The 12,322-nt window shown below is 42.8% G+C and overlaps 1 protein-coding gene across 7 annotated transcripts in view; it reads right to left on the bottom strand.

Annotated features, from left to right (window-relative positions):
* Window positions 1–12,322, bottom strand: part of SCAPER (S-phase cyclin A associated protein in the ER) — a 420,029-nt gene that overhangs the window by 393,964 nt on the left and 13,743 nt on the right. For all 7 annotated transcript variants that reach the window (XM_075006917.1, XM_075006920.1, XM_075006919.1 and 4 more), the window contains exon 3: window positions 1,052–1,169. In XM_075006917.1, coding sequence (XP_074863018.1) covers window positions 1,052–1,169 — 118 coding nt within the window. The remainder of the gene's footprint in view (window positions 1–1,051; window positions 1,170–12,322) is intronic.

The following is a 12,322-nucleotide window of genomic DNA, read 5'->3' as shown; positions in this document are numbered from 1 at the left end:
GTTCTTGCACGCTCTCACCAACAGCGCAGTACCAAGGGAGGTGACCATTTGCTGGGGTCTCACCGGCATCCGGAACCATGCTGGGGTACCTAGAGCCTGACCAGGCAGTTGGAACTGGGGTGATGAAGGCTCCCAGTGCAGCATCTGTAGCAGCATCATAATTTGCAGGAGGCCTAGTGCAGCGCTCAAGGCCTCTGGCGTCGAGGGCAGTCTGGGAGAGCGCGGGCTCCTGCCTCGAACTGGAGTCGACACCCACACTTCATGACCCTGGTCATGGTGTGATCTGGCAGACTCCCCCGAAGCTTGCCTTCGCCTCCTCCTTTCTTGGGATCGACCCCGGTCCCATCTTCTCTTTTTGCGAGGCACCAGGAACTGGCTCTTATGGCACCAGGAGGTGCTAGGCGCCGAGTCCTGTTCTTGGTGCCAGGAACTTTCCGACAGCACTGACAATGCGGCACTCTGAGTTCCTGCCAGGGAAATGTCCGGGTGCAAGGCCAATTCCATCAGTAGAACCTTCAGCCATTGAGCTCTATCTTTTAACGTCCTAGCCTCGAAGGCCTTGCAAATAGAGCAGTGCTCCCGGAGGTGTGCCTCACCAAGGCAACTCAAACACACCTTATGTGGGTCGTTTTTGGGCATTCATTTGCCACATTTTGAATAGTGGACCCTGGATTGAAGGCCCACCTCGGCTCATTAGGTGCTAAGAAGAGCTACTTACCTATGAAAGATAACTATCTAAACTATTTAGAACTAATTAAAACAATAAAATATACAAGGGAAACTCAACAATGAGTACGCTCCAGCAACTGACAGCGTGGGGAAAAGGAACTGAGTGGGAGGCGGGGCAGGCAGTGCATATATGGGTGGCCATATGGGTGCCACTCCAGGGGGCGCTGCACTAACCCTAGGGCTACCAGCTAAGGCAAAAAGCTCCCAGGAACTGGGCATGCGCCCGGCGCACATCCAAATTAGAATGCACATGAGCAATCACTTGAAGAAGAAACATACTTTTTGGGTGGGAGAGTAGGAGAAAGTTAGGTGCGATACTTACTATCATCTTCTTTGCTTTCCAGTGGGACACTCCATGCAATAAGGTTCCTTGCTGTACGACCCTCCTCTGCAACAATTTTCCTCACTTTGTCATGACTATTAGACCTCTGGAAAGAAGCCTGAAAATGTAAAATACAGGAAAAATGCATCATTCTATTGCAAGCTAATATATTATCACAGTATTAATGCTAAAACATGGCAGCAGGGCTTGCTGCTTACAATCCTCATATAAGCATAAATATGAACTACTTGCTGACGTCTGTAACATGGCCACTGTATTTTCACCACTTATTAGAAGCTGTGTGGCTGGCATGGATATACTCATTCATTTTCACAGAGAAGAGGCATCTACCATCGCTCTTAAGGTGTCTTTTAGCAGACTGTTTAATCAAAACATCAACTAGTCTCTAGCCCTCAGTCGGGGTCTGTCTATATCTGACTTTTTTCAAATTTTGATTAAATTGAGTGCCAACACTGGAAGAGTGTTTATCCTTTTATGAGTATCGTGTTAATCCCACCTGCTACACTTTGATGTGGCTGCAGCACCTAAACCTGGATAAAATGGGAAAGACTGAGCACAAGGCAAATACTTAGCTCCATGTAAAAAGAAAAACAAAACAAAACAAAACAAAAACTTATTGGTTAGAGAAACGGATACAACACATGACTGCCAATGCCACAGGTTTCATGAAAGGTCCTGGAGAAAGCCAGTCTGTGGAAGCAAGTGTCTTACAAAGCCTGATGATGGCATCAAGAAAACACCTCAAAATTGATTACTGGAATGCAAGAACAATGTTTCCAATGTCAACAATCTCACAAATCATGACAGCAATGGATTACTACAGATTCAAAATCATGGACATCTGTGAGAGAAAACTGACAGGGTGTGAAAAGAAGCACTTCAAACGAGAGAAAAAAAATCTTAATCTGTTCACATCTTTGTGATAAACCCTGAGTGGAAGTTGTACTCTATGACAGACTTGGAAATATCACTCATCAACTGAACACACATCACCCAACACAACGCACAGGCCAGACTCTGAATAAGAGTGAATCAAAGGTGTCAATCATACAGGACTATGCGCTGCTAGAGGAACACAGCTACCAGGATGAAGAAGAGTTCTATGAAAGTGGCCTGACTCATGCAGAAGTTCTGCAGCCACTGCTGATTGTCCCACGCCTGCAAAACAACGTGGTCCCACCAGGCTGAGCTTGTTTCATGGCATCAGAAGTGGTGTCCCACTGTGTATACAGTGTCGAGTGCAGCCAGCATCTCCACATTGATCCCCTCCAGCGTTCCACATATGCGTATGTGCATGACCTCCCCAGAGTCTTCATCGCTCTGATGGCTGCTTAGGCTCTGCACACTCTGCAACATAAGGCATGAGGTGCTCATAATACTCGCCACAACAGTTTGAAGTCAAACAGGGCCCATGCTAGCCAATGGTATCTGCATGGATAGTGAGTGAAAAAAGGGAGCGGAAACACTGTTTGCCATTGCTTTGCAGCAGTAAGGGGAGGAATTAAGTGCACTCTGGGAGGCTAACAAGACATACCCAGAACCATGCAAGGTACTGCTTTGTCCCATCAGACAGCGTGAGCTTAACTCAGAATGCAAGGAGGCAGCAGGTGTGGTGGGACAGGCATCCACAGTGCATAGGTGCCCACAAAGCTGCCCATCTTACTTGGGACACATTCCATCAACTTCATGAGCCAGTGGGGACATGCACTCTTGACTTTACAAAATCAGGTGCTAAAAACATATATTTCAACCTTAATAAATTTGCCTTAATCCATCGGTGTCCAACCTTTTGGCTTGCCTGGGCCGCATTGAGTGAATAGGAATTGTCTTGTGTCGCATATAAAATATATAATATGGTTAATGTATATAAATCACATAATAATGTTAAAAATTTACGATCTTGTGGGGCCGCATTACTAGCTGTCCAGGACCGCATGTGGCCTGCGGGCTGGACACGCCTGCCTTAATCTAATACACAGACATACACTAACACAGGAGCTAGCAAATTTTCCAAGGCTGAAGGCTGAAATTTGACTTTTTGACCTCTGTGTAAGGTCCACATGCCAGGGATACTTTTTAAAGTCACTAATAGCCCTACTTACAACAGCTTCATTAATAAATAAATTAAGGTGCAGAGACTTTACCATTTAGGTTGCAGTTGGTAGCATTACCTCGTATTTTGTTAACCCATAGGCGGCACAGCTTTGAACAAGTGCCTCATTTTGAACAAGCTCCTGGTTGCAGGTGGGAGGAGGGGCAGAGCGGAGCTTCCACCTGGCGGGCCAGTGAAAATCAGCTCACGTGCCACCTTTGGCATGTGTGCCAAAGGTTGCTGACCCCTGCCCTAACAGATTGGCTTTCACAAGTAAAACACACTTTGTCAGATGCATCTGCTGCATTTGACAAAGTGGTTTCTACCCATGAAAACATATGCCAAAATCAATCAGCTAGTCTTTAAGGGACCACAGAACTACTCTTTTTGGAAATACAGACTAACGTGGCTACCCTTCTGAGACTTGTCACCTTCTTGTGTTTTATTTTATTGAATTATACTGAAACTGACTAATATTTAAATTACTACTTCAAAAGTAAGAACCACAACAAATCAGATTCAGAGTCCACATCTGTAAGCTGTCAATAGGAATCTTAGTCATTTTACTCTAGCCGAACATTGCTAGAATATTATACTTACAAACAGCGGGAGAAGGGGAGTTTGTGCTGGTACTTGCTGTACTGAGGACTAGCACCTTGGTAGTCCCAGCTGTGGGAACGGCTGGGAGTGGCAGGGGTGGGGCAGGGAGCTGGCTGATTACCAGCTACTACTTTTTTTTTTTTCCATCCCCCAAAAAGCACTGCTTACAAATATACAAAAGTGCAACTTCCAGGTATTTATACTTTTATTCCTGAAATATGTCATTTTTGTTTAAAATGATTTATATAATGTCCTTCTACATCATTTTCTATTTGAGGCTCTTAGAAGACTTTATAACTAATAAATTTAGCCTCGCAGTACCTCTTTACGGTACTATGAATTGATAGACAGCTTCACCCCAATCTTGAATCTTTTAAAACCTTTTACTCGGGGCTTATTTTATTATCAAATCAATTGGAAAATAAAACCATGGGCAATAAGCCCAAGAAGGTTTTCCGCTGTTAGCCAGACACAAGGGAGCGAACACATCCTTTCTCCCAGAAAACTCCAGTTGCACCATCAGGAACGGGCCGTTATTCACAATTGACTCCTGCTCCCTGCAAGTGCCTCCTCCTCAGCCTCTCTGCCTGAAAAATGCAGATAGCACAGTCTTAGATCATGCTCTAAAATAGAACACAACCTGCCTAAAAGGCAATGAGTATTCCACGTGATTTTCAACAGAGTAGGGCCAGGAGCATGTTACCAGCAACTACACCTCAAACTTTTAAGAGCAAAAAGGTTGTCACATTGCCCTGTTACAAGTTCATATCATCCTGTCCATTTCAGGACTTATTTCTACAAACATTTAAAGGGACACATAGTCAATATGAAAAGTGCATTTACATCTGAAAACACTCATTACAAATAAACGCTTACCCTAACAAACTTTTTTTAAAAAGTTATCTTTTAGATTTTTTTCCCTGTTCAACTGATAGCACACTGTACCTAGTGTCACTGTCTTGTTGCTAGGACACTCACCCTTTCATGGTCTGCCAGATGGATTTTACTGTTAACAGCACTAGCAGAGCTTAAATGGACAGTCTGCCACTAACAATCAGGTACGTATACACAGACAAAGAGGGAGGGAGGACTGGACAAGTTTGGTGGTGTTGCCTTCAGGCCTATCCAAAAGTAGAGAGGGAAAAGAAAAGCTCCTATAAGAAGTTTTAAAGTAAATTTTAAAAAATTCAAACCACACTACTCTGAGTGCTCTTGCAAAAATTGATTTAAACTTTTAAATTACATATGTAACTACCCATGTGAACAGATCCACTGAACTCAACATAACCACTCATGAAGTTAACTATTTGAAGTACATGATGAGAAAATTAACAGGAAAAAGTTAATAAAGCCAATATTTTAAGCATTGATAGTACAAGTTCATAGAATCATAGGGCTGGAAGGGACCTCAGGAGGTTGAGGCCAGCCCTTGCTTCAAGCAGGATCAACTCCAAGTAAGTCAGCCCAGACAGGACCTTGTCAAGCCAGGACTTACAAACCTTTCGGGATGGAGAATCCACAACCTCTCTAAGCAACGCACTCCAGTGCTTCACCAACCTCCCGGTGAAGTAGTTTTTCCTAATATACAATCTACACCTCTTCCTCTACAACTTCAGACCATTGCTCCTAGTTCTGCCATTTGTCACAACTGAGAACAATTTCTCTCCATCCACTTTAGAGCACCCCTTCAGGAAGCTGAAGGCTGCTATTAAATCACCCCTCAAGTCTTCTCTTCTGTAAACTAAATAAGCTCAAATCTCTGAGCCTCTCCCCATAGGTCATGTGCTCCAGCCCTTTAATCATTTTTGTTGCCCTCTGCTGAACCTGCTCAAGCACATCCACATCCTTTTTATACTGGGGGGCCCAAAACTGGATGCAATATTCCAGATGTGGCCTCACCAATGCTGAATAGAGGGGAATAACCACGTCTCTAGATCTGCTTGTAGTGTTCCTCCTAATGAATCCTAATAAGCCGTTAGCCTTCTTGGCTACCAGGGCACACTGTTTACTCATATCCTGCCTTTTATCCACTACAACCCCAAGGTCCCTTTCCGCTTACTGATGCTTAGCCAGTCAGTCCCCAACCTTCAACAAAGTTTGGGATTCTTCCATCCCAAGTGCAGGACTCTGCACTTCTCCTTGTTGAACCACATCAGATGTCTTTTGGCCCAATCCTCCAATTTATCCAGGTCAGGCTCCAATCTCTTCCTCCCACGTATCTGCCTCTCCCACTAGGTTAGTATCAACTGCAAAGTTGTTGAGGGTGCAATCCAGTCCCTCATCCAGGTCATTAATAAAGATATTGAACAACACTGGCCCCAGAACTGAGCCTTGGAGCACTCCGCTTGAAACCGACCGCCATCCAGATATTGAGACATTGACCACTACCCATTGGGCCCGATGGTCAAGCCACCTTTCTATCCATCGTATAGTCCATGTATCCATTCCAGACATCCTCAACTTACAGGCAAGAATGCCGTGGGAGACTGTATCAAAAGCTTTGCTGAAGTCAAGGTATACCACATCCACTGACTTCCCCATGTCCACAGAGCCTGTTGCCTCGTCATAGAGCCTTTCTAATCTGAAACTCTCTCATCCAGCAACATTCACCATCCAGATGACCACTTATCATGGGTGTGGCCACATTTCTGGTGGTCCCATAAGGTTTGTTTCTAGCTTCCAGTCCCGGCTCTCAGTGTTCTGTGCTGTTATTTAGCTGTAATTTACCCCTTAATGCCTTTTAAGAGCCCAGTAAGCAGTGGAAGGGTTGGCAATGCTGCAGGACAATATTTACCTCCTGTGGTCCAGCAAATTCTCTCTCCTGGCACCGGTTCCTGAGGGTGCCAGATTAGAGAGGTTCCACCTGCATAGATCAAGATGTTTCTTGCACAATGCTTACAATTTAAGGTCCCAGTCTTGCAAACATTTCAGTCTATGAGCATTATCATATTTAATACTCAAGTCTTAAAAAACGACTGTACTCAATGAGGCACTGTAATTTAAACTGTTTTACCTTTGTAAAATGAAATGCAATAAATGCAACTGAAAAACCTGTACATTATTTTGAATGTGTACTAACAATGTTTAACCCAGGCTCCTGTCATCCTCCTTAGTAGATCATTTCAAAGCCACAGTGTGCCACCTAGTGCTACACATAGAATTACCATATAACACATTGCGTCCTTAAAAAAAAAAAAAAAAAAAGTATAACTAAAGAGGAGCTAAAGAGGAACTGAGTTGTCAAGGAAAGTTAATATATGAAAGGGACATGATATTAATTTGGCTCACAAGGAACTCCAATAAGAGCAAACCGAAAGATGGAGCCTGTTAAAATTGTTCTAATTCACCCTTAGTTTAACTACTTGCCAGGAAATGATAAAAATTTGTAATATTTGTGTCAGTCTAAAATAATAATTTTTGTTTACGGTACTCCTGCAGAAGAACTTAAAAGTATTTTCAGAGGTTGGCTTACTTTACTGATACAGGGTTTTACAAACTGTCAATACAACATGGGATAAGTAAAGAGATTTTTGGCTGCTGTCCATCACTGAAGAGATCGCTTTACTGTCGGCAGGACAAAGATTTGAAAAGAGGGCGTATGTTTGGCATGCATACTGTGCTTATGCTACCCTAATGGCTGCACATGAATAGCTGTGCATTCAGGACAATAGAATTTCTGCATGCAGCAAATGACAGTTGTAGACAGACACAGGCCATGATTTGCAGGTTGGTCTGTAGCTTGCTGGCTAGATCCTGGATACGTAGGAATCTGTCAAGCAGAAGAGAAGCAGTGGCCCCCATTGCATACAGCTGAGCTCTTATGAACTATACAATTTGTGCTGGAGTGAGAGTTGATTTTGTTTGTTTATTTGGGTCAAGCGTACGCTGACATGATGGAAGGGTCAGTGGGAGGAAAGTTCTGCAACGAGAAGACAACTTCTCTCTACATCTTCATCCTCTTCACTAGAGAGATCAGCAAGGGAGAGGCAGTGGAGCAATGTCACAGTGGCTGGTTATATATCAGTGCCAAGAAAAGGGGAGTTAAAGGTCTCTCTGGTGCATAAACTGCAGTGACAGAGTAGACAGTGCCGTAAAAGCCTGCACTGAGATGGGCTGTGGTGCCACAGATTCAACCCATGACGATCTCAATGGTAAGGTATACAGTGCTGTTGTGGTGCTACCAGATAGAGTAGTGGTAGTGACAGGTGCCGGGATCAGTACCTATACTATCAGTGCTGGAATGTGCCTTATTATAGGATACAAGCAATTGTAGCCTCAGCACAAGGTTGACATGTGCCAGATTTGGAGATGGTGTCAGTGGTGCTGGAGATACCTGGAGTTTCATATGCACTAAGATGTGGCGTGGTGGATAGGGTTAGTACTGAAGTGCTGGGAAAGTGCTGTTTTGCCAGGGAAGCTCTTGGTGGCACTGAGGAGGCACTTCTTTAAAAGTTTTCTTCTTCTTTGTCAACAGTGGTTTCAGTAGGTTCAGGCCCTGGGCCCAAGGCCAGACAAAAGGATATTTCAAGGAGAATGAGTTTGAGACATAGGTCTCTGTCCCTGCAAGCTCATAGTTCAAGCTTAGAGCAATGAGGACACTTGTGGGGGATGTGGGACTCCCCCCAAGCAATGGACACATTGGGGTGCCCATCAGATATGGGAACAGCATCGTTGCATGAAGTGCAATGTTTAAAAGCTGGAGAGCCAGGGATTCTAAACTATGAGGAAAAATGTAAAGGGAAAAGAAAATTGTAACTTTTTTTTAAGGGCTCCATCTCTGGCCAGGGACAGCACAGAAGAAACAGAGAGAAGGGAGATGCACCTGTGTGATAGTAAGGCACTGAGTGCACACAATCCACTTATGCTTGTGCAGCCCCAAGGACACTGCTCCAAAACACCCCAATAAGCAGAGCAGGAGCACAATGACACCTACTGCGGAGCACCAAAACTGACATCTCTAGAATAACATAGGGTTAGAAAGTGCCACAAGGGTCATCTAATCTAAATCCCTGACAAGAAGCAGGATTTGTTGCATCTAAATCACTGCATCAAAGGCAGTACTGCACATCAAGACAGTAAGTCCCTCCTATAGTCATCAAGAATGAAGCCATCATTCATCCTATATTTCAGCTGATGGATAAACTCTGGAGTCTAAACCCCATATATGTATACACGGTATTGAAATACTCATATTTTACCTATTCCTGAAACTGCTGGAGTTACCATAATCAGTTCATTAAGAGGAGTTACTACAAACTCACTAATGCTTTACATATTATGTCTGGGCTATTTCACTGAAACCCTATCTTCCTATTTTATTGTAAATAGCTAATATGGATTGAAGTATGGCAGCGAATATTAGAGGGCTCTTTTATGGGGTTCCCTACTTCATCAACATTCTCTGCATACTAAGCTATTTCTCTAATCAAGACAAGATAGTTGATTTTATCCATCCTGAACTATCTAGCAAACCTTAGCCATGGTCTCAGCTATAGTAAGGTAGAATAATATACCAAATTAATGGACTGCATGACAGTAAGATGTGCTGATCTGCTGGTGCAAGAGAGTGCAAGGTCATTAGTAAAGTTTTGTGTAAAAGTGCAAGGTGGATGAAGTTGGGAAACAATTGATTTTGAGTATCTGTTGAACACTTTAGGGAATATCAGAGTGACATCATCGTAAAGCATGGCAAAATTGGCAAGAAATGCCAAAGCCCTTTTCCGTAACTTCTTACTTGCATTCTTCAGATTCTAATGGATGGAGGTGTATCGTATCATAGAATCATAAAAGAGTAGGACTGGAAGGGACCTCGAGAAGCCATCAAGTCCAGCTCCCTGCCCTCATGGCAGGACCAAGCACTTTCTAGACCATCCCTGAAAGCCATCTATCTAACCTCTTCTTAAATATCTCCAGTGATGGAGACTCTACCACCTCCTCTGGCAATTTGTTCCAGTGCTTGATCACCCTGACAGTTAGGAACTTTTTCCTAATGTCCAACCTAAACCTCCCCTGCTGCAATTTAAGTCCATTGCCTCTTGTTCTATCCTCAGAGGCAAGGAAGAACAAGTTCCCTCCCTCTGCCTTATGATACCCTTTTAGATACCTGAAAACTGCTAGCATGTCTCCCCTCAATCTTCTCTTTTCCAAACTAAACAAGCCCAATTCTTTCAGCCTTTCTTCATAGGTCATGTTCTCTAGACCTTTGATCATTCTCGTTGCTCTCCTCTGGACCCTCTCCAATTTCTCCACATCCTTCCTGAACTGCGGTGCCCAGAACTGGACACAATACTCCAGTATCTGTATCGTGATGCAACTATCACTAAATATGTTTGAAAGTGTTGATACCTATTGTTTTACTTTTAAATATTTAAACAGAAAAACACCATATCATACATACAGAAATAAAAGACTTGGCTATTAATATAAGAACGAGGCAGAGAAAGAGCAAAAATGAACTGGATCTTCCCATTCTCACTCCACCCACGCACACACCCTGAAAATCTGTGGAGCAGTTTACAGTCTCTTCAACCAGGGACCAAGTATTTCTGACAAGCTGCTCTGCATCCTCAATTCCCACTGACTTCAACTGGAATTGAGGGTGCACAGTATCCAGAGGAACAGATTCCTCCCTGTCAATAGTCAAAGATTTCCTGCATCACATCACTGATAAAAAAAACAGACCTGAGTAGCTGAGCTGTCTAGCACTGTACTGTTCTTCAGGATTGGAAAAAATACTGCAAAAAGGTTTAGAATTGTAAACAGTCCCAGTCTTACTGTTTGTAAAACTTTGGTAAATTGCTATATCAGATTAAGAAAGTACTTAAAATAGTACTCTTGAAAGTCTCTTACTGCAAAGTGTTCTTTGAAGATCCTTGAGCAGTAAACTGGCACATAATGAAATATCTTTATTTTCTCTTAAAAACGTCATTTCTTAACATTCCCTCAAGACAACATAAAAGTTATATATAAAGAAACTGATCTCAGAAACTCTTTTCGTAGCCTATATACTCCCTGATAGTAATGCATTTTCTTCCTTCCCTGTCCACAGCTTGGTGATTTCAGGATAAAGAATTATCTTCCGGGAGATCACACAGAGTTGTGAACTCCTTTTTAGTGATTTAAAAGGGTCTTATGCTATAAATCATTGAAGACACTCATTTATGGCATATGTCAAATTGAGGTGGACCATCATGTGATGCAGCCAAGAGACATTAACAGCAGTGCATGAAATGAAACAAATATATTAATTTACATGTGGAGTTTACATCTGGGTTATATATCCTTATGTTCTGATGGACAAATTCAAATATTAAACCCATTTAAAATTGAAATTTTCTTTGAGCTATTTCTTAAAAACATAAATGAAAGCCAATCTAAATGAATAAATTACAGTAGCATTACATCAGTTGCTTAACTTTAAAATTTCCATGTGCTGATAAAGTTGTATGACTCTCATAAGCTCAGGATTCACTTGAATTTGCCAAATTAGTCCAGGAAAACATATCTTGTTCTTGATTTTTATGAGCCAGCATTTGAGACAGAATTGTTGAGATTACTTAAGCTACATCTACACTATGAGATAGTCTAATTTATTAAAATCAACTTTTTAACAACTAGATTTTATAACGCTGAAGGTGAGTATCTACACATGTCCAAAAATTCAACATAATGTGTCTCCATTGCTTTAACTAGATTCATCTGTGTCAGCAATGCATTGTGGACACCTCTCCCACAATGCCTGCAGCCCCATTGCATTCTGGGTTTTTGTGCCAGTATGTCATGGGAAACAATGCATGACAAGTGCTTGTGGGTGCCAATGTCATCATCCCAGAATGCAATGCCCCACCCCCGCCATTGGAAAACAAATGGCCCAAGGAATTTCAAACCATTTTTCAGGAAATTTTTCCAATGTCTGCCCCTAGCTCACACAACTAGCATGGATCCTGAACAGCTTAGAGCCGTTGCACAAGGTGTTACAGCCAATTCCCATAGTGTTATGTGGTATTTTATTAGACAAAGCCAGTGGGAGAATTAGGTGGATGCAGACCCTAATTCAGATGACACTGAAGGGCTGGAGACCAGGAATGCACAGCTGTTGGCTGCCCTGTAGCATTGCTGGCAGTGGAGCGTCAGTTTTGGAGATGTGAAACCAGCACACACTGGTGGGACTGAATTGTTTTGTAGGTCTGGGACGACCAACTGCCAAACTTCCACATACACAAGGCCACCTTTATGGAACTTTGTGATTTGCTGTCCCCCACCCAGAAGTGCTGTAATACCAAAATGAGACCTGCTTTGACAGTTCACGAGTGACTGGCAATTGCTCTGTGGAAGTTTGCAATGCCCGACAGCTATCGGTCAGTGGGAAATCAAAAACTTGAAGGAAACGTGCACCACACCTTCAGCAGATGAGCTTAGGAGCTTAAATTTATAACTTTATTGTAATGAGCTTTAAATTCAGTATCTTTATTAGGGATACTGGTATATCGCCCAGTGGCTCTCCTTTATCTTATGGCAGCAGAGATGTTAACTGCTCATTTCAGCTCTTTCCCAGACCT

The sequence above is a fragment of the Carettochelys insculpta genome, chromosome 12, assembly GCF_033958435.1.
Source record: "Carettochelys insculpta isolate YL-2023 chromosome 12, ASM3395843v1, whole genome shotgun sequence".
NCBI classification, from domain to species: Eukaryota; Metazoa; Chordata; order Testudines; family Carettochelyidae; genus Carettochelys; species Carettochelys insculpta.
Note: the sequence above shows the minus strand (reverse complement) of the source record. Positions and strands in the feature narration are given on the sequence as shown.